An 18595-nucleotide genomic window follows, 5' to 3' on the forward strand; every position below is an offset into this window, starting at 1 on the left:
TGCCTTGCCAACATTTTCTTCTTTTTCTTACTACCGAGTTCTGCAACAACAAAATGAAAAAGAAAAGAGAGCATGTATGAAATATCAGTAAAACCACACAGGAAAAAGGTTTACACTGAGTGACACACAATCAACAAGAATACGACTCATGTTGTCAAGAAAAAGCAATTTCTACGTACACTGCATTTAACCCTGAATATGCAGCATGGGTTTCCATTCAGTATCATTCCACAGTGATTTACTGCCCACAGTCTGTTATCCTGCAAGATGAGGGTAACCTCATACACGATGAGTGGTTCACTCCAGTATCAACACCCAAACAGCAGAGGGGAAGACTCCTTCATTCACCACAACACAGATTATCATCACGTGATGATGTTTGGGTTGTGTGCAACACCACTGTGATGCATCCCACAAACAAAGTTTTATTCTTTTTTATTTTATTTTGATTTCACCCACAGTATTGTAACTGGTTGTTTATTTCATTTTATTTGACATGGCTTTCTTTTTTTTCGCTGTTAGAAGAAGCAGAGAATAATTTCATTCCTTTTTATCATGCCCACACAAAAAAAAGTTCACACTAACAAAAGGGTCTCCTCTAGTGGGTCCACCATCTCTCTCCTTTCCCCTTCAGGCACTAGAGAGAAAACCACTGCAAGTGAGGCGACGGTGCAGCAGACAAAACAACAAACACACACTTTCATCTCTGCGTTGAGGTCTGTACTCCTCTCCTCATCACCACCAGTCTGCAATGAAGTGAAAAAAAAACAATATAAACTTTATTTTATATCACAGAGCTAACCTCACACATCCCCTGAAACGATCCCTTCGCAGGAGACTCCATCCTGTCAAGTTACAACCCTTTTGAGTGGGCAGTCCAACCCTGTACAGCAACGGGAACATTGGTAGAATATACACACTGCAATACCTTCTCCCACATCTCTAAGACTCTCAAAAGAAGAAATAAAGAACCAATAACAGCTTCCCAATGCAAAAAAGGGGTATTCATTTTCCTTTTCTTTTTCCCCTCGTACTTTTCGCCATCATTTCAATCATGCCCTCAAGCTCCACCCCGACAAATAATTTCACTAAAACCAACATTGTCAATCAAGCATATCAATTCACCGATAACACCAGACCACATTAACATAGAACTAGAGTTCATCACCCCATCGCCTCTTTAAAGGTATCAAAGGACACTGAGAAGAATATACACAACCAAATTCTTGATTGGACACGGTCCTCTGCAGAAAATCCACCAGATTCGGACTCAGTAACTCTAAGGATTGAGCCTTACCTGAGTGGTGAGAGAAGATTATGAAACATCTCGAATTTTACATGGGTCAGTAGTACTTGGATTTCTGCTTACCATCCATACCAAGGCTGCCAAGGTCCGTTTAAGGGTGTTTTTGGAAGAATCCTTTGTAACAAACCATATGAGGTCACCAGTAAATAGAAGCTTTGAAGACCTATATTTAATGACGCATTCCCGAATATCATGCGGTTTGCACCTTGTTTTTTTTTTTTTTTTGAGCGAAGGATTTAAAAAAAAATCTACTGGTTTAAACAAACTCATGCAGTCCCTTGAGTACCATATTTGTCATTGGGACTGCGTCTTCTCTTGGCTGACCTTTGATGGTGATGGACAGATAATCACAGTACATGTTTCCTAAGAGACACTGGGGTAGACATTCAGTAACTTGATGAGTGAGTAGATCTAAGAGGATAAAAAAAAACACATTGCTCCTACTGGATATCACTGTAGTAGTCCTTGTTGTATTTTTTACCCATTGTGCCGTAGACTTACTACTTGTAACTTTGCATAACATTCGGAGAGGAAAACTGCATAACTATCTCCTGCAATCCGATTTAGATATGTATGCAAGTGGTTCGGTGTGTCTGCGTGTAGATGTAACGTATTCGCCAGTGTACAGGATGCAAATAAGAAATAACGATTTCCACATTGTGACCTTTCTCCCCAGCGATATTATCTTGTGCCTTTTGCAGTCTGATTATCAAGCGGCCACTAAAGTTTTACAATGACCTCGATCGGTAGCAAGTGCTTGACATCTATCACAGTAGAGTCAGTACTGGATCCTGATGCAATGATGTGATAGTTAATCACTCCAAAAACTATAGCAAAACAAATGTGTTTTTTTTTTTTTTTAATTCCCCGTTATCGGTGGTATGTAATAAAATCTTGATTTACTCCTTTAGAGGTTATCTCCCACCATTACTTTTCTCCAGTACTGTCACAACAGTTGCTGCTGCGGCAGCTGCAGCAAGTAAACAGTTCTAGTTGCGTCTTAAAAAACGGAGAAAACTGGAAAGAAAAAATACCAGTATCCGAGGAAATGCTCGGTGTGAGCTTCTCCTAAAGCCTAGACGTCAACACAGTCCCTAATTCAAAATATAATTTACGCGTAAACCAATATACACCCGAACCCCAATAAAAATATAAATGCCATATACACCAATAGAGTCATTAAAGATACTGCCTCTGATTCCAAGTGTGTTTGGAACAAAAAATAAAAAATAAAAGATGTTTCTACCACCATAATTTTTTGATTAAGCCACAGAGTCCCAGCATAACAAACGCAAATTCACAAGTTGCGACCATGTCCCAGGTACGCATGACAAAACAATGCGAAAACCTTTTCTGCATTCTTGTTCAATACAGTTTTCAATTATCAATGAAAACATGTCAAAAAAACTTCAACAAGAAAAATTTTTGCTAAGGATTGGGCTACATAATTACTCAAACCTAACATGTGCAAAGAGACTCACTTTCCTTCTCCTTATGGACCTAAAGAGTGCTCAGAAAAGAATTGAGGAAGAAAAAAAAGATGACTCTACCCACTGAACAATGGTATGCAAATAATAACACAAGTCACGAAAACAGTTACTTATTCTATCCCTTAGTCCCTGAACTCCCGCTTGCACAACCAACTCCCTAAACATTTTCTTTCTTTCTTTCTGCATCTGATGATGGCGATATTGCTCTTGTCGTTATCCCAACAATGACACCGAAAGCGGTTGCTGTAGAGCCTGATTGCAACCCACTCAAAAAGAAAAAAACAAAGAAAATATTAGAAAAACTTTTAAAAAAGGATATCCCTGCGTGCATATTTGTGTATATCAACTAAAATGCAGTGACCTGTTTGATGGCTTCATAAAGTTTTAACTCGTTTGGTAAATACAGTTGCTCATGCAAAGGGTGAGGTGTGTCAAGTCCGCAAATACGCATAGGTGGTGCCTCCAAGGAAAGGAAACAGCCTTGCGTAATGCTTGAAACTAGTTCTGATCCCAATCCTCCTGTCTTTGGGGCTTCATGTGTAACAATGACACGTCCCGTTTTGCGAACAGAGTGTATGACTGTCTCACGATCCCAAGGCTTGAGTGTACGCAGGTCAATTATTGCTACAGAGATACCATCCTGGCGTGCACGTTCAGCAGCTTTAACTGCTACTCCCACCTGTGTGCCATATGCCACTACTGTCACGTCCTCTCCCTCCTGCACGATACGAGCCTTGCCAAGAGGAATGGTATAGTACGTAGGATCCACGTATTCCACCGCGGCGCGGTAGAGTCGTTTGGGTTCAAAAAATATACACGGGTCCTCCTCCTCTATACATTGCAACAATAAACCTTTTGCATCAGATGGTGTGGACGGCATTACTATTTTTATACCAGGGCAATGATTAAAGTACCCCTCCACACTCTGTGAATGATACATACCTCCGTGTGCTACCGCAGAACATGGCGAGCGAATTACGAGACCACCGCAGTGAAATTGGCCTCCAGAACGAAACCGCATCTTGGCCGCCTCATTGACAATTTGATCAAATGCTGGAAAGATATAATCCGCAAACTGCACTTCAGCAATTGGTTTCCATCCCACAGCAGCCATTCCAATTGCAAATCCCACAATCCCTTGCTCAGTTAGCGGTGAATCAAACACACGTTTCGAGCCGTATTTTTTAACCAAATCAAGAGAACACCTAAAAACACCACCAAATGCAACATCTTCACCAAACAATACCGTTTTTTCGTTTTTAGAAAGTGCAAGATCCAGAGCGGAATTAATCGCTTGGAAAAAATTCATCTGTACAGCATCTTGGGTTTTCACCTCTCCCTCTGCGTGCGTCAGAAAATGATTTGATGAATGAAAACTTTTTGACGTCGAAATAGAAGAGCGAAGAGAGAAAAAAGGAGGTGCAACGCACATAGCCCCCAGACGTCGGACCATACTTTTTTTTCTTGCTTTATTTCCTTTGCGGGTTTTTCCTTTTATGAAATAAATCGAATGATACCTGACAAAACGTTAAGAAGAATATTAGAAAAGAGAGTAGCCTATTCAGATTGTTTTAAAAACAATTGAGAACTTTTAAATACACGTATAATATTGCACAAAATATGTGGTTTTTCACATTATCAAATTGTCCTTACCACGAAGCAAAATTCACTTGTGAGAATATATAATGGGCTCGTGGTATCTGCACTACATGGTACAGGTCTATTATATGCAGGGGACAACTGTCAACCATTCTGGTCTGCGGCGGTGATGCATCCCTCAACGATACAGGAGAATCATCAAGTGAACTTTCAGCACCTGTCTCTCCAGAGGCCGAAACACCGTGTCGTACAATAGAAGATGGTGATGGTGATGGTGATAATGACTGCACATTGTGGACTTGTTCCTTCTCTGTTCCTTCCATAATTTCAACAATAACTGGTGAATCAGATGCTTCTCTATTGTACTCAGGACCATCTTTCCCAAATGCCAACTGTTCCAGAGACATGATAAGTTCTGCAGATGGAGGTTTTTCCTTGTGATGCTCTCCTATTGGAGGTTCCCCTGAGTCTCCAACATCAAACGTGGTCATACTTAACCGTTTATTTAAATCCTTCTTCGTCTGGTCCTTTGAGACAGTTCTGACGAGAATTCGATGCACATATTCCTCCTCATCAAATGGCAAACCTCCCTCTAATGGCGCTGATGAACGCTTCCGAAGACTACTCCGCTTCAATGGAACGTCTATTGGAGGAACTGACGTAGCATCCTCTGAGGCACCTACGGATAACTTTAATCGACGACGCATATTGTAGCTTCTTTCTGCAAGTGCTTCTATTTCTAAAAAAAGAGTGTCATTGTGAAGCCAAGAGAGGGTCTTTTCAATACCTTCCCTAGGGAATAAACATTTTTCGTCCCTTTCACTTTTCTCATTTTGTACGGGTGGTTTGGATACCTTATTAGTGGTAATAGTTCGTTTGCCATTCCCTACTGGTATTTTTGTTGATTTTTGTGTCATAACAAAGCGTTGTGCTTTGTATGGATATATGGAAGAGCTACCAATTATTCGTGTTCCACGCACCTCTGGGTTGGCTTCGCCAGCCCGACTGATTGTTGCCATTTCATAGATCTCTCTCCTCGTTTTTTTCTATTTCCCCTTTCCTTTTTCATCACCGATTTACAAGCAATTTTAACAAAAATGGAAGAGGCGAAACAGCCAGAGAAAGCCACGGACAGAAAGACAGAGAGAGAGAAAGAAAAATGTGCATGCAGAAAGATCCGACGAAAAAAGTGAAAAAGATACAACTGTACCATTGCAGAAACGAGAAAAGGAAGAAAGAACAAAAAAAAAGATTTATCAATAGTGAACGGAAGTAAGGTAGAAAGAGTAACCCGCAACAGGAAAGAAAAATACACAACCACGCAAAAAAAAAAAGAACAAAAACTACACTATACATATACAACAGAAAAAAAACACTTCCATTTTTTTTTTTTTTTTGCAGGTGCTTACTCTTGTGTGTGGATGTGGGTGCAGTTAGGCGCTCAACATTCTACTGCAGGAAAACGAGTTACCGAAAACCCGAGTGAAAATGTTCATTCTGACTCAAAGTTAGTCTATTAATGACGCAGAGCTCCTGTTGCATCCAGTGATTCTCCTCCATGTTTGATGTATCCTTAGCCAAGAGCAGTAGCTCGTTTTTTCTTCTTCTCTCTTCTTCCTTTAAAGCAATCTGCTCAGTGCGTCTGTCCTTCCGTTTCCGTTTCAATACTCCGTGTACCTGTAGAGCTCGTTTCTCTTCAGCATCTTTTTTCAGCGCCTCGATCTTTTCTGCTTCTACTTGTCTGCACCTTCGCTCTTCATCCCGTGCACGTTGCACGTTTCGTCGCCCATCGTGGCAAATACCTGATAGTGCGTTAATCTTCTCATGTTCCTGCTGACGTAGTGCACGAAAATGTGCACGTCGCTCATTTTCCAACGCAACATTCTCCTCTTTAGCCCGGCGCAATTCCTCTCGAAGCATAACAAGACTCATTCCACCATATGTAGCATCATCTGGTCCTTCCTGTTGTCGACGAATATTATCTTCCTTCAATTCCACTTTTCGTTGTCGGTTCCTCTCCCGTAACTGCCGTATCTGCTGAATTACGACGAGCCGTTGAGTTTGCAGTCTGTCCTCCTCTTCAAGTGCCTCTCCTCTGAGAATTTCATTCTCCCTACGCAAATCAGCTGCTGTGGAGAAACGATCTTGAAGCGATCGATTCACAGCTTTTTTTCTATTTTCCTCTAACTCACGGCGTAGTCTATGAGTCTGATTTCGCCGCCTTACTGCGGCAGACTCCTTCTCTGCAGCAGAAGACTCAATCATCGATGCGATATCCGCCCTTACCTGCGTTGATACAATTTTTTTCATCTCTTCAAGGGCTTTCCGCTTTTGAATGGCATTTTCAGCCGAGCACTGAACCTCAAATTTACGGTTTAACAGCTCTGCTTCGCGTTTTTGTGCATCATGCGTCTTCCCCTCCCTCTGCCACTCCTCAAATTCCCGTGAATCACGAAGAGACATCTCTACCTTCTCTAGAGCTCGTTTCTCATTCTCTATTTGCTTCAAATACATCTGAGCTTCTCTTCGAATAGCACCAGCAGTCATACGCACAGGTACAGACTTTGTCAGTAACTGTCGTAGCCTTTCTGGTGATGTTCGAAAAGACTCTGTGTTGTCCACAGCCTCGTCTATTACTTTGGGTGCCGATCGCGGTATTCGTGTCATGAAACTAAAACCAATTGGTACTGTAACTTTCTTTTGCTGTTTAGGTGCCTCATTTGGCGGTTTTGTACAGTCTATAAGTGGAGGTCGTTTATCAGGGATCGTGTAGAGCATCTCACGTACCTCTATGGGAGGAACATTTCCCTTTCGTTTCTTTACATTATTCGCCACTTTTTGCAGCATCTTTTCTTCTTTACTTTGAGATACTTCTTCTGTGGTTTTTGACTGTTTCTGAGAGTTTTCAGTGTCTTCTACGCCTACAACACCAACAGCTGTTTTGCTCAAAAGCCATTGGATAACATCTTCCTTAACATGAGAAGCGATTTCAGACAGGGGTCGGCATATACTGCTCATGATAAAATTTGCATCATAATACTTGCTCCAATATGGATAAGAATACTTCATTAGGTTTTCTGAGTTGATCATGTACTCAAGGTATTCTACAAGACGTGATGTTGACATGCTTCGATACAAGAAATCTCGTATGCAATGACCACCTAACAGTGTGTAGCGGAAAACAATTAAATATGCCACAAGATACATAGAAAACCTACCATTTTTATTACGATGCATACAATCACAGTACCCATTCACCATTCCTTCGCAGATTCGCTCAAAATGCAAGGTATCAGAAACTGTATCACGCACAAACATGGCCTCCCCTTCGCTAAGAGCAGAACAACACTCAAGAGTTTCATCCAGTATCTGTTCCGATGGGATTACTTCAGTCTCCTGCAAACATCGAGAAAGAATATCAACCATAAGCTTCCATAAATCACGCGGTCTCATGATTTCTATCAAATTGATGCAATTACGAGCTGTAAAGTTCTACGAAACAAAATAGCATAAAGGAAGTACAGGCGGAAGAGAGAGAGATAAGAAAAAAAGAAAAAGGAAGAATTGCAAAACAAAAAAAAATCCCGTAATTACCAACATCAGCAAGGTTGAAGGGGAGAGAGAAAGAGAAAATAAATCGAACACGCGTATTAGTTGAAAAAAAAATGTTGCTACACCCCCACTTCTTCCCTAATACTCCTAGAGATCTCACAATCTTTTCTGCTTCACAGATCCTTAGTATGGGTGGCGCTGGTGTCCAACGACAAGTTGTTGCTGTCCAAATAGAAGGCACCAGCCCCGTGCTCCCTAATCATCTTGGCAATGGTTCGAGACGCCTCCAAACTTCGCAGTGTAATGAAGGCAGGGTTCTTTTGTACAGCATCACCAATAAGTTTAGCCGCCTGTGCCTCACCTTCAGCCAAGAGAATAGCACCCTTCTTCTCCTGTTCTGCCTGTTCCACGCGCCACTTTGCGCGCTCCGCCATTTGTTGCGCCACCTGTTTCGCCTCCACTGCATTTGTGTACTCTTTACCAAAACTCATTTGTGTAATAGAAACATCTGTAATATCAATGTTAAACCTCTTAGCACGCTCACTCAGCATGAGAGCGATGCGGTGACTCACTTCAGGACGCTTCACAAGAAGATCAGAAGCGTTAAACTGTGCTATTACCGCGCGAATAATTTCATTGATGAGTGAGGGCAGCACTGTTTCCGCATACTCCATGCCTAGGTTGCGATAGACATGAGACAAATTTTTTACATTAGGTTGATAGAGAACACGTACTGCCAAGTTGACTGTCTGTAAATCGCGACTTCCAGTAGCTGTCATGACTTCTGTTGGTTTATTACGTATGTCAAAAACAACAGGTGTTTCCAGAAATGGGATGGCAAAATTAGCTCCCTCGCCATATGTTGAGTCCTTAAGGCCAGTAATGGCATTAAACTTCACCGCACGACAACCACCATCAACAAAATAGATAGAATTATACAATCCCACACCAACAAAGCCGCTAAGACCCACTAAAGCAGCGAGTCCTGCAACATCGCCAAAACTTCCAAGGCGTTTCCTTACCTCCCTTGCAACACGGGAGAAATCAGGACCCGGTGGTGCCTTTGCCATGTCTCGCTGCTTATTTTTTTTTTTTTTTTCGTTTCTTTGTTTTTTTGTTTTGTTTTGATTCTTCTCTGTGCTTGTTTCCGTACGAGTAGTATATGTATATTTTTTTTTTCTTACGTTGTTATAAGTTTTAATAATCCGCCTTTTCTGTAAAAATAAGTAAAACTGGAAATGATGAAGAGAAAAAAGGTGTGCATTCTTATGTGCACGCAAAAGTCTCCCCTAGTGAAAAGGATTCATAACTAAATATGCGAAAACATGAAAATAAAGTAGTTTTTTTTTTTTTTGTTATTGTTACTGTTGTTGTTGCTGCGGGGGATGTTACCTTGATTGCACAGAAACAACCTGATCATGGTGAATATTGCCCTCACCACTGTCTCTGCACGGCACCCTGAGAACATTAGACGTCTCTGTTGTGTGGGTAAAAAATGTGGTGGAAGGAGGTCTTGTGTCCGCGGATTCATGCAGCCGCTGTTGCCCGTTCCCCTGCAAGACAGCAAATCCCAGATCAATGCCCAAGTCTACTGTACGATGGCGACCCCCAAGTATCACAGCAGCGACTACCAGTTTACTAAAACTACTGAGAGAACCAACAAAAGAGACTGGAGATCCTGACATTGAGAGAGAAAGTCCACAACCCGCGAACGCGCTAATAACCTCAAACAATGAACGTGTCATTATGTCAAAAGGCGTGCCCCTCAACTCGATAACTAGCCAATTTTCCTCTGCAAATAGAATACTTACCATCGCAGAGAACAACCAAAAAAGTCTGGAAGTGAGAAGTCGTACCATGGAAGTATGAAACATTTGCTTCCATTTTCGGTACGTGCGATCTGTAGAAATAGGAAGGGCAGGTAAAAACATACAGAGAATTGTTATTGCAATATGGGCGTTACTGTATTTCAAGCATTTCACAAATGAGGCAGCAGCAAAACGAACAACAGCAGCTTGACACAAAGAAAGAAAAATCTTGTATGGTGTAGAAAATGAAGCCAAAAGACCATCCCCACTCCACTGTTGTAGCCAGAAAGGAAGGGCTTGTACTAATGTTATAAAAACCCACGCAACACCAAGATATACGGTTTCGCTTCGTACGAACAGGAACGCATGAAAGGAGACTGGTTGTTTACTTGCTAGGATATCACTAAAACCCCTATCCCATGCGTTTAGGTTAATCACGTCACCCTTCATATCGCTATCACGAAAGATATTTTCAATTTGGTGGATCGGTGCGTTCGCAAGGAGTGGCGAATCTTCACCAATTAGGAGAAATACAGAGTTTTGGTGATTTCGTGTTTGCGGTCGTCTAAATCTTATATATAGTTTTCTCATGATGTCAAACATGAGCCATTCTAGATGAAAAAATCCGCGTAAAACCACTGGGAAGAAAGTGAATCCTAGTGCAGAGCCCAGAGTCACAACCAGTACCACAGCAGGATCCCTAGCGTATTGTTCCATGGGTAAAAAGATGGAACAATGAAAGGAGGCAATTGTCATCTCAAAAACTTCTAAAGAACTCAGATGAGATTGGTTGAATAAAGCAAGAAAAAACATCAGTGTAGTATTCATGAGAAAAAAGTAGAAGAGTGGAGTAAAAGCGCATATCACGGAGGTGTACCAAAGTCGTTCGGCGTACATCCGCTTTGAGGCCCGTAGTGCTCTTTGACCAATAGAGTCGTTTGAGTTTCTGTCAAAAACACGCCAAATCCTACTCAGCATCCAAATACGCAACAAGGGTTGATAAGCACTGGTAAAGACCATGCCTCCACCAATCATAAGAAAATGTCGCAGTAAATTTGATACCCAATTCCAACCTGCAACATCAACTGTCTGCAGCCCACAACAACATACAGATGACATGGCAATAAAAAATGCGTCAATGTAGTCTAACTTTTTCTCCATCAAGTACAATAATAACGAACCACAAAGTACTAATAATAATATATATGCTACATGAGTTAATAGGTACCATTTTTTTAGGAAGTTAAGACGCTTCGCCAGAAAATCCTGTTCTGGTGAGAGAGGAAGTACTATGGGACCTACAGACTCGAAGAGCTGTGAGCTGCGAGTACCACCAGTATCATCACGGTCAGTGGTGGTTGACTCTTCTTTGTCTAGGTAGTTATTATTTTCCACCAAATTCTCCTGCAAAACACGAGATGAATATTCTGAAGAGACTTCCCGCACTGCATACATATCATCTTCGTCTTTCTCCTCCACTTCCCCCAAAAGAGTGTTCAAAAACTCTCTTCCATTTGCATCTGGGTGCGCAAAGGGAACTCTTCTCCCCGTACTACTCATGCAAGAGTGCTGTCCCATGTGGTTTCGAAAAGAAGAACAAGAAACAATAAAAGAAAACCAGCGATAAAACAGGAGAAGAAAGAAAAAAGCCTTGAGGAAAAGAACTCCAATATATACCCATGATATATCGTAAGGAAAAGGTGTGTAATCATCTATAATTTTCACGCATACCCATGTGAATTACAAAAGAAAAGCAAAAAAAGGAGCAACTACAAAAAAACACAAATATACATACCTACATACATTCATTTACACAGAGTGAAGTAGTAAATTCAAATGTATCCTTAGCCGTATTCACCAAAAAAAAAAAAAAAAACTACTCCTGATCAAGGAAACCCTCATACATGCTGCAGAGTGAGGGGACATAGTAGTGGTCCCCATACACCAACTTCTTGAGTTGGGTTCCGCGAGCAGCTTTGAGCTGGTGTGTCTTGTCGAACGCACGCGGAGCCAACAATGGCAAATTCAAAGCTCGCCGTTGATTGTAGTGTGTCATTGCCATTTCAGTCGCTTTGTGTTGAAGATTTACTTCCACAGCACGTACTTTTGCGTTTGCATGCATGCTATTCACCTGCTGTGCCATGAGCACCTTTCGGCATGAAGAGAGATCCCTTCGATTGAGTTCGTGCTCTTTAGCGAGCAGTTTATTCTCAACTATTTTTCGTTTACGTTCTTCTGTAGCTTCCCGCTCACTTCGCTTGAGAAGATTGAACATCGCGTAGGCCTCTGCGGCCTCTTCGTAGCGACCTGCACTCAACAAGCGCCTCTCCGTGGAACGCAGAGTTGTGAGTCGGGTGGAGAGCGGCATGGGTCGCCGCGCCACCTCTGACTCCACCTGCATTGTGTAAGCCGCCAACTCCTCCTTGTGCGCTTTGCACGCCTCGTTGTACTTGCGGTGAAGATCCTCCAGGTGGCGGAGCTCCGCGAGGGCGGCGGCGAGTCGCGCCTGTTCCCGACGGCGGACACGCGCGGCTCGAAAGGCGGTCCACTCGACGTCCTGTTGCTTTTCTAGCGCCCCTGCGGACATCACCCCCACTGATAGTACACAGCTGCGGGAGACCAGCAGGGGAGGAAATGAAAATATAAAGCAAAAAAAAAGAGAAAGAGGAGAGGGAAAAGAATAAAAATATGAATATGAAGGAAATATGAGTAATTTCTTTTTTTCTTACCTTTAGGAAGAAATGAATAAAAAAAAACAAGAATATCACATTAACCTCTGAGATTAACGAAAAAAAAAAACTATCCTACCCTGACAATATTTGAGAGCTCGCGCCACATGGAAATCCTGTCACGGTTGGCAGGGCAGACAACCATGACATCACCCACTGCCCCAGATGTGGTTCCTACAACAGCTAAAAGAAAAAAAAAACATCCTTGCTACCAACACAATTCCCCCTTCTCGAACTCCACAATACTGCTATCCCTACATACTAATACTCCACTTCCTGACCGGCAAAAAATCCCCATTTCTCCTCCCATTCATCACACACCATCATAACGTACGGCCCAAAGTAAGCGACGTTGTCAATGGGGTGAACCCATCGACTCTTTGGCTCATAAATGTACTTGTCACGAAGCACACGAGCCCGCATAACACGACGATCCCCGTGTACAATCTTATCCTGAGGAGCACGGGTACGAGCGGCACGATTCCACCAACCATGGGCGTTGATAAGATCATCCTGCAAGCAACCGTACTTGTGGTACTGCAGACCTTCATAAAAACACATGATTTTGCTGGCGTACCACTTCCCGTATCCGCTAAGGTCTCGGGGGTCCGTGTGGATCACCTTCTCCCACGGGTACTCCATCTTGTAGGGGTGAGCGTGGTCCGTAACGGGTAAGGCTAGTAAAGCCCGGTAATCAATCTTGTTAGCTTTAATAGCGCTCTGGATACGTAGAGCACGTTCAACCTTATGTGCATTCTGGACAGAAAGGAACTCACGGTACATGTTTGGATAAAAGAAGTGTCCCAAATAGTAACGGAACCCTGCCCAGATACCCTGGGCCATGTGGCACGGCGCCGTGGGCTTCATCATCCTTCCCTTTTACTTTACTAACAACCTAATTATAATAAGGGAGAAAAGGAAACACAAAGCAAGAAAAAAAAAAACATATATATACATATACGTATATACAAAGAAACCCAAATACAGCCAGAAATTATTTCTTGGAAATGCACAACAGAATTGGCAAGCAATATGAAAGAAAAAAAGCCCACAAACGATTGTAGGTAACACTACTATCTCATTGTATTTACGCCCATTCCTACAAATTTTCCTTGAGGTACTTGTTGACCTTGTTTAACGCTTTACGTGCCGTCTCACCACCTGATTCCGCAATGAATGGTGCAACATCATAACATATGTCCGCTGGATTTGTCTCAAGTATGATGCCTTCGTCCACCAGTTCATCCACTGTTAGTACAACTGCATCATACTTTTCCAATAAGATCCTCATGTTGAGATCCAGCACCTTTAACTCCTGTCTTAACGCATCAACAAGACCCCTGAGAACACTATGGAGCACTAGTTCGTTCTCACTGCCATCACCAATCACCATAAATATGACATCTTCAGATAATTGCAAAAGTACGGTGTGGCCTTCATGAATCATTATATCACCGTCTATTGACGTACTGCAACTGCGTTTAGGGTCACGAGTAGCGGTGTGGATTCCCATTTCTAATACTCGCTGTTTATCTATGGTATTTAATACACCATGCTCTTGCATATTAGGAGTAATATAATATTTGGCGAAAACACGGCCACCCAGGTCATTGAGGATAACCACCCCTTGGACATGGTGCATAAAATCCATTATAAACACTTTGTCTTTCTTTTTATTCTTTGCTTGCACAATGTGGTGCACACCCTATCTGCATATTACAGGGTCAAGTAAAAGAAGAAAGTAAGGTGCAATAAAACAATAAAACCACAATATCCACTGGCGGAGATATATCCAATATTTTCTTCTTTTTTCCAATCCCTGTTTACTTTTTCTTTATTTTTCTTTTCGTCTGTTTTTGTTTTTCCTTATCTTTGAAAAAATAAAAATAAAAAAAGGTAAACTAAAATTCCCTCAAATTGATACTTTTTCTAATCATCGTTCACACACCGTCTAGGGCAAATGAGAAGCCAAGCGATAGAGAGACAGGCGATAACAAGTAGCGGATACTGCAAATACACCACAACGTACTTTATAGCCTGCATATTTGCCACATAAACTGTAAACATTGCACTAATATTCGTATTGGCAGCGTATTCCGAAAAGCTAACAGTACAAAACTGAATGACACTCATGGAAGTAAGCATGATTAACATAGCATTAAAAAGAAAAGCGTTCATAAATGTACCACTAGGTTCCATCGGGTAAATTTGAAACAGTACCAAATTGCCTCCAATTTTAATACAACCTTTCACAACACACCAGAGTAAATAAAATGAAAAACAGCCATACGCCAAAACACCAAAAAGCATAAACCCTTTATCTAATCCACGAAACATATTATTGAGAAATGGGTGGGCATGAGCCATGTTATGGATTATCATCTGCAACAGCCACAAAAATGACATTGATGCAAACACGATACCCAAGAAAAGGTAAAGGTATCCTTTCATTACCTCTCCACCCTTTTCACGATAGGAAGTCTCAACCCAACTATAGTACGACTCCAACTCGCGTACCTGCTGTTTAAACGCGAGTACTTTTTCACGGTGTTTCCTACCAAAATGACCAACGTGTTCCTTCTCTTCTATTTTCTTCCCATTTTCTATGAGACGCTGCGATTCTTGTGCAATTTCTGCTCTACGAATAGCGTACTCGGCGGCAGTAATAGGTTTTGGACGATTTCGGAAAAGCATGATATAGTCAATCGGCATAGCCGCCAATCCAACACCACCAAAAAGAAAAAATAGTATCCATCCAATCACGCAAGTAAGAGCGACAAAATATGCAAAAAGTGATACCCTAAATCGAAGGGTCGCATTACGTGAGGTGACACTAAATTCAGTTACTGTACTAAAGCTGCTGGCCGGATTGCCTAATAATTGATATTCGGCATAGGCAATGCTGGCAAACCCCGATGTTCCCCAGCAAAGGAAAAAAAGAAAAAGAAAAACTACTACAACTATAGTCGTCACAATGACTGAAAGCTTTACTTGCTGCCAAATAGTCCTGTGTTCAGGGTCCATAGATTCATAGTACACCATCGCAAATGGGCACACTAAAAAGCAAAAAATAAACATAACAATAAGAATGATCATCCACATGAGAGTTACGTCGATATCCCCACCTGGGTTATATGGACTGTTCCGTACATTTGCCACATCGTATGGAAGCAAAAGCACATTATAACAGGCAAAAGAGAGCGAAAGAACTATAATAATTCTTGGAAACCACGTGTCTTTTTTCTCATCTTCTACCTCAAACAATACCACCAAATAGAAGACCAATGCAACCGTTAGCACAGCAACAATAACAGCTAGAAGAAGCAGCCACCAGCTCATTTATCTACTTTTAACAAAGACACTAAGAAAGTGAAACAGTCAACACTAAGGAAAGAAAATGAAAGAAGCATGAAGGTAGGAAAGCAGAACGGTTACTTTTTTTATTGCTGTTACTATTATTTGGGGGGCTTGATGTTTTATATTAATGTATCCCACAATAGACTCAAAAGATAAATTATGGCTAACACAGAGACTTATAGATAAATTACACAGTTACAAAGAAGCAACGCCGCGAAAAAAAAAAAAAACACCAACCAAGAAAAAAGAAGAAGAAAAGATTCACCTCGCAAAGTACATCCGACTAGAGACGTCGTGTACTATCCACTCCATTCCCTCCAATAGACCAACACCGGTCTTTGCGCTACAGGCACACAAATGAACGTGTCGTTTACCCTTCCTGATGGTGTCTATGTCTAACTGACGCTCAATCTCTGCAGGGGAAAGGGACTCTGGTAAGTCCTGTTTATTTAAAAATACCAAAAGACTGGCACCGGCCAATCGTTCTTCTTGAAGAAGTATATGAAGTTCTCGCCTGCAGTCCTCCAGGCGAGCAATGTCGTTACTATCAACAACCCAAATAAGCCCATCAGTGCTCTCAAAGTAATTTCGCCAATAACTGCGCAATGATTGCTGTCCTCCAACATCCCATATGTTTAGTGTACAACCGTGGAGAGAGAAAGCGGTGATTTGAAATCCCAATGTGGGACTTATAGAGCTTGTATCTTTCCCGCAAAACTTCTTGACACACGTCGTCTTCCCAGCATTGTCTAGGCCAAGCATTAGTATTCGCATTTCACGTTCCTTCCGTTTGGTTTTGCGAATAATAGATAAAAGTCCCATTTCCCCTCAACAACACTACAAAAAAATAAAATAAAATAAAAAAATACATAAGGAAAAAAAAAAGAGAGAAAAAACCAAATGATGAGGCAACCCAGATATAAAAACGTAGAGAGAGCCGAGGGAATCCAATAAAAAAAAAATGTGAAGTGTCCTACAACATTTGAATTATCGACCTGCAACAAATGTATCCCTGTATCCTATCAAGCTAATCCTACTATTCCTACTGTAGAAGTATTACCACCATGCGGCAAGGCGAATACGTTCATCATACCACTCCACATTTTTGTGCAACGCGTGCATGAAAGCGAAAATAGGAAGCATCGCAAGCACGTAGAACTGGAGCATATTATAAACCCACGTTCCCCAACGTGTACCAAGTGAAAAATAAGTGCGGACAACCATGTAGTCCGTGTACCGCTGTTCCACGCCGGCGAGATCCCAATTCTTGTTGAAATCACGCTTATGGTATTTGGATTCCACCGATTCGTACTCGAGGCGTCGCTTCTGCTCGGTACGGCCCCAGCCGTACAACATGGGACCCGGACGCGCGGGACCCTTGTTTTGCATCTGCCTCCGAATGAGTGATCGGCGTAACATGACTGGACCCTACAGTAGTTTTGAGAAGAGAGAAGGGGAAGAAAAAAGAAAAGAGGTACAATAACAAAAAATACCCAAGAGAAAACTACACAGATCAGAGTTGTAAGCATAAATACTGTTTAGTGACGAAACAAACAATAAAAGAAATTTTATCCTTCTTGTCCTCGTAACGACAATCTTAGGGGCAAACCATACATTGAAGCGTGCATAATTGACTCATGAAAAACGACGCAAAGGCGTGTGGTGAGGGTGGTGGTGGTGGTGATGACGAGTACTGCCCTCTTCTTTTCCTGGAAGAGCACCTCCAAAGTACAAAAACAATGCAAACGTGAAACCAAACGGCACAGATGTTTTGAAAGTAGTTGATAAAACACCATTCAAGAAAAACGGTACACCCTCTGTTCGCAGCATGTTTTTCAGCACACCTCCCGCTTCCCTAAAGACAGCAGCTTCTCCTGCTAAAAAAGTTGACAGGTTCTGCACACCACCTGCACGTTCTGTGCTGTGTAAAGCTGAGCGGAAAGTATTGCGTAATGGCGTTGTGACGAATGTTAAAAAGGCATGAACACGGAAAGAATCCCACCACGCCCCTAAAAACCCATTATGACTCGATCGTTGCAGAGCGACCAAAGCTGCTCCATGCCACACAGATGAAATAATAATAGTTGCAGTAACACCAGAGAAAAACGAAAGAATTCCGTACTGTTTAGTACTTTGTTGCAAACAGTGAATAAGTGATTTATATTCCACCCTGTCGTAACGGCTGCGTGAGCCACCAAGACGACGGGCTATAGTTCGCACTCCTACTTTACCCATCCCATGAAGCGATCCGCCGCAGAGCGCACCTGCAGCCGAGCCTGAACCAAGAACAAAACCACCATAAAGAAGACCCCATGGCAGCGCCAGCAAGAGCGGTTGAGATGGATTTAGGATCATGCCCTTATAACGTGCCATTGAATACTGAATAGGGTTCACGTGCCGAATGGAGTTAATACTAAAGACCTTCGTGTAATCTCGATATGGATACAAGAGAAATATTGAGACTAGGCTTGCGGAGTATCCCAGTCCCGCTGCCCCAAGAACGCTAACCATTATTTGGTAAATGTATTCTTTTTTAAATTTATTGTTATCTTTTCATTTCAGTTATGTAAAGTAAGAAAAAAAATTTACATGCGGCTCTGGAGAAATCACAAATATGGCAATGGCAATAACATATATGGAAATAAAAAAGAAAATGAAACTTATATATTTTCATCTATATACCCTTTTATTGTTCACTCATTCTATCAAAAAGTTTCTATTCTACAACGGTTCTCTCTCTCTCTCTCTCTCTCT

At 41.8% G+C, this 18595-nt stretch overlaps 12 protein-coding genes across 12 annotated transcripts; all 12 read right to left on the minus strand.

Annotated features, from left to right (window-relative positions):
- Window positions 1–3142: 3142 nt before the first annotated feature.
- On the minus strand, window positions 3143–4249 carry LSM04_001650 (Transketolase-like; the record flags this gene model as incomplete). The annotated part of the gene is made up of 1 exon (XM_067336565.1): window positions 3143–4249. One exon carries the CDS (start codon window positions 4247–4249, stop codon window positions 3143–3145), a length of 1107 nt encoding a protein of 368 aa, XP_067190954.1.
- Window positions 4250–4445: 196 nt separating this feature from the next.
- Window positions 4446–5414, minus strand: LSM04_004137 (uncharacterized protein; the record flags this gene model as incomplete). Its single annotated transcript, XM_067336566.1, has 1 exon — window positions 4446–5414. The coding sequence occupies one exon, from the start codon at window positions 5412–5414 to the stop codon at window positions 4446–4448; it is 969 nt and encodes a 322-aa protein (XP_067190990.1).
- A 448-nt stretch (window positions 5415–5862) lies between these two features.
- On the minus strand, window positions 5863–7848 carry LSM04_003875 (uncharacterized protein; the record flags this gene model as incomplete). The annotated part of the gene is made up of 1 exon (XM_067336567.1): window positions 5863–7848. The coding sequence occupies one exon, from the start codon at window positions 7846–7848 to the stop codon at window positions 5863–5865; it is 1986 nt and encodes a 661-aa protein (XP_067190985.1).
- Window positions 7849–8120: 272 nt separating this feature from the next.
- On the minus strand, window positions 8121–9017 carry LSM04_005624 (Band 7 domain; the record flags this gene model as incomplete). The annotated part of the gene is made up of 1 exon (XM_067336569.1): window positions 8121–9017. The coding sequence occupies one exon, from the start codon at window positions 9015–9017 to the stop codon at window positions 8121–8123; it is 897 nt and encodes a 298-aa protein (XP_067191016.1).
- Window positions 9018–9335: 318 nt separating this feature from the next.
- On the minus strand, window positions 9336–11333 carry LSM04_007616 (Cation transporter; the record flags this gene model as incomplete). Its single annotated transcript, XM_067336570.1, has 1 exon — window positions 9336–11333. One exon carries the CDS (start codon window positions 11331–11333, stop codon window positions 9336–9338), a length of 1998 nt encoding a protein of 665 aa, XP_067191043.1.
- Window positions 11334–11631: 298 nt separating this feature from the next.
- LSM04_002270 (uncharacterized protein) lies at window positions 11632–12342 on the minus strand (the record flags this gene model as incomplete). Its single annotated transcript, XM_067336571.1, has 1 exon — window positions 11632–12342. One exon carries the CDS (start codon window positions 12340–12342, stop codon window positions 11632–11634), a length of 711 nt encoding a protein of 236 aa, XP_067190964.1.
- Window positions 12343–12745: 403 nt separating this feature from the next.
- On the minus strand, window positions 12746–13354 carry LSM04_001074 (Cytochrome b-c1 complex subunit 7; the record flags this gene model as incomplete). The annotated part of the gene is made up of 1 exon (XM_067336572.1): window positions 12746–13354. One exon carries the CDS (start codon window positions 13352–13354, stop codon window positions 12746–12748), a length of 609 nt encoding a protein of 202 aa, XP_067190947.1.
- A 229-nt stretch (window positions 13355–13583) lies between these two features.
- Window positions 13584–14135, minus strand: LSM04_002776 (AP complex; the record flags this gene model as incomplete). The annotated part of the gene is made up of 1 exon (XM_067336573.1): window positions 13584–14135. The coding sequence occupies one exon, from the start codon at window positions 14133–14135 to the stop codon at window positions 13584–13586; it is 552 nt and encodes a 183-aa protein (XP_067190973.1).
- Window positions 14136–14413: 278 nt separating this feature from the next.
- On the minus strand, window positions 14414–15823 carry LSM04_009627 (LMBR1-like membrane protein; the record flags this gene model as incomplete). The annotated part of the gene is made up of 1 exon (XM_067336574.1): window positions 14414–15823. The coding sequence occupies one exon, from the start codon at window positions 15821–15823 to the stop codon at window positions 14414–14416; it is 1410 nt and encodes a 469-aa protein (XP_067191075.1).
- A 279-nt stretch (window positions 15824–16102) lies between these two features.
- On the minus strand, window positions 16103–16663 carry LSM04_008849 (Small GTPase superfamily; the record flags this gene model as incomplete). The annotated part of the gene is made up of 1 exon (XM_067336575.1): window positions 16103–16663. One exon carries the CDS (start codon window positions 16661–16663, stop codon window positions 16103–16105), a length of 561 nt encoding a protein of 186 aa, XP_067191056.1.
- A 234-nt stretch (window positions 16664–16897) lies between these two features.
- Window positions 16898–17260, minus strand: LSM04_000236 (uncharacterized protein; the record flags this gene model as incomplete). The annotated part of the gene is made up of 1 exon (XM_067336576.1): window positions 16898–17260. One exon carries the CDS (start codon window positions 17258–17260, stop codon window positions 16898–16900), a length of 363 nt encoding a protein of 120 aa, XP_067190931.1.
- A 216-nt stretch (window positions 17261–17476) lies between these two features.
- LSM04_004491 (Mitochondrial substrate/solute carrier) lies at window positions 17477–18352 on the minus strand (the record flags this gene model as incomplete). The annotated part of the gene is made up of 1 exon (XM_067336577.1): window positions 17477–18352. One exon carries the CDS (start codon window positions 18350–18352, stop codon window positions 17477–17479), a length of 876 nt encoding a protein of 291 aa, XP_067190997.1.
- Between the last annotated feature and the right edge of the window lie 243 nt (window positions 18353–18595).

Source organism: Trypanosoma melophagium (assembly GCF_022059095.1).
Source record: "Trypanosoma melophagium isolate St. Kilda chromosome Unknown ctg25segment0, whole genome shotgun sequence".
In the NCBI taxonomy this organism is placed as follows: domain Eukaryota; phylum Euglenozoa; class Kinetoplastea; order Trypanosomatida; family Trypanosomatidae; genus Trypanosoma; species Trypanosoma melophagium.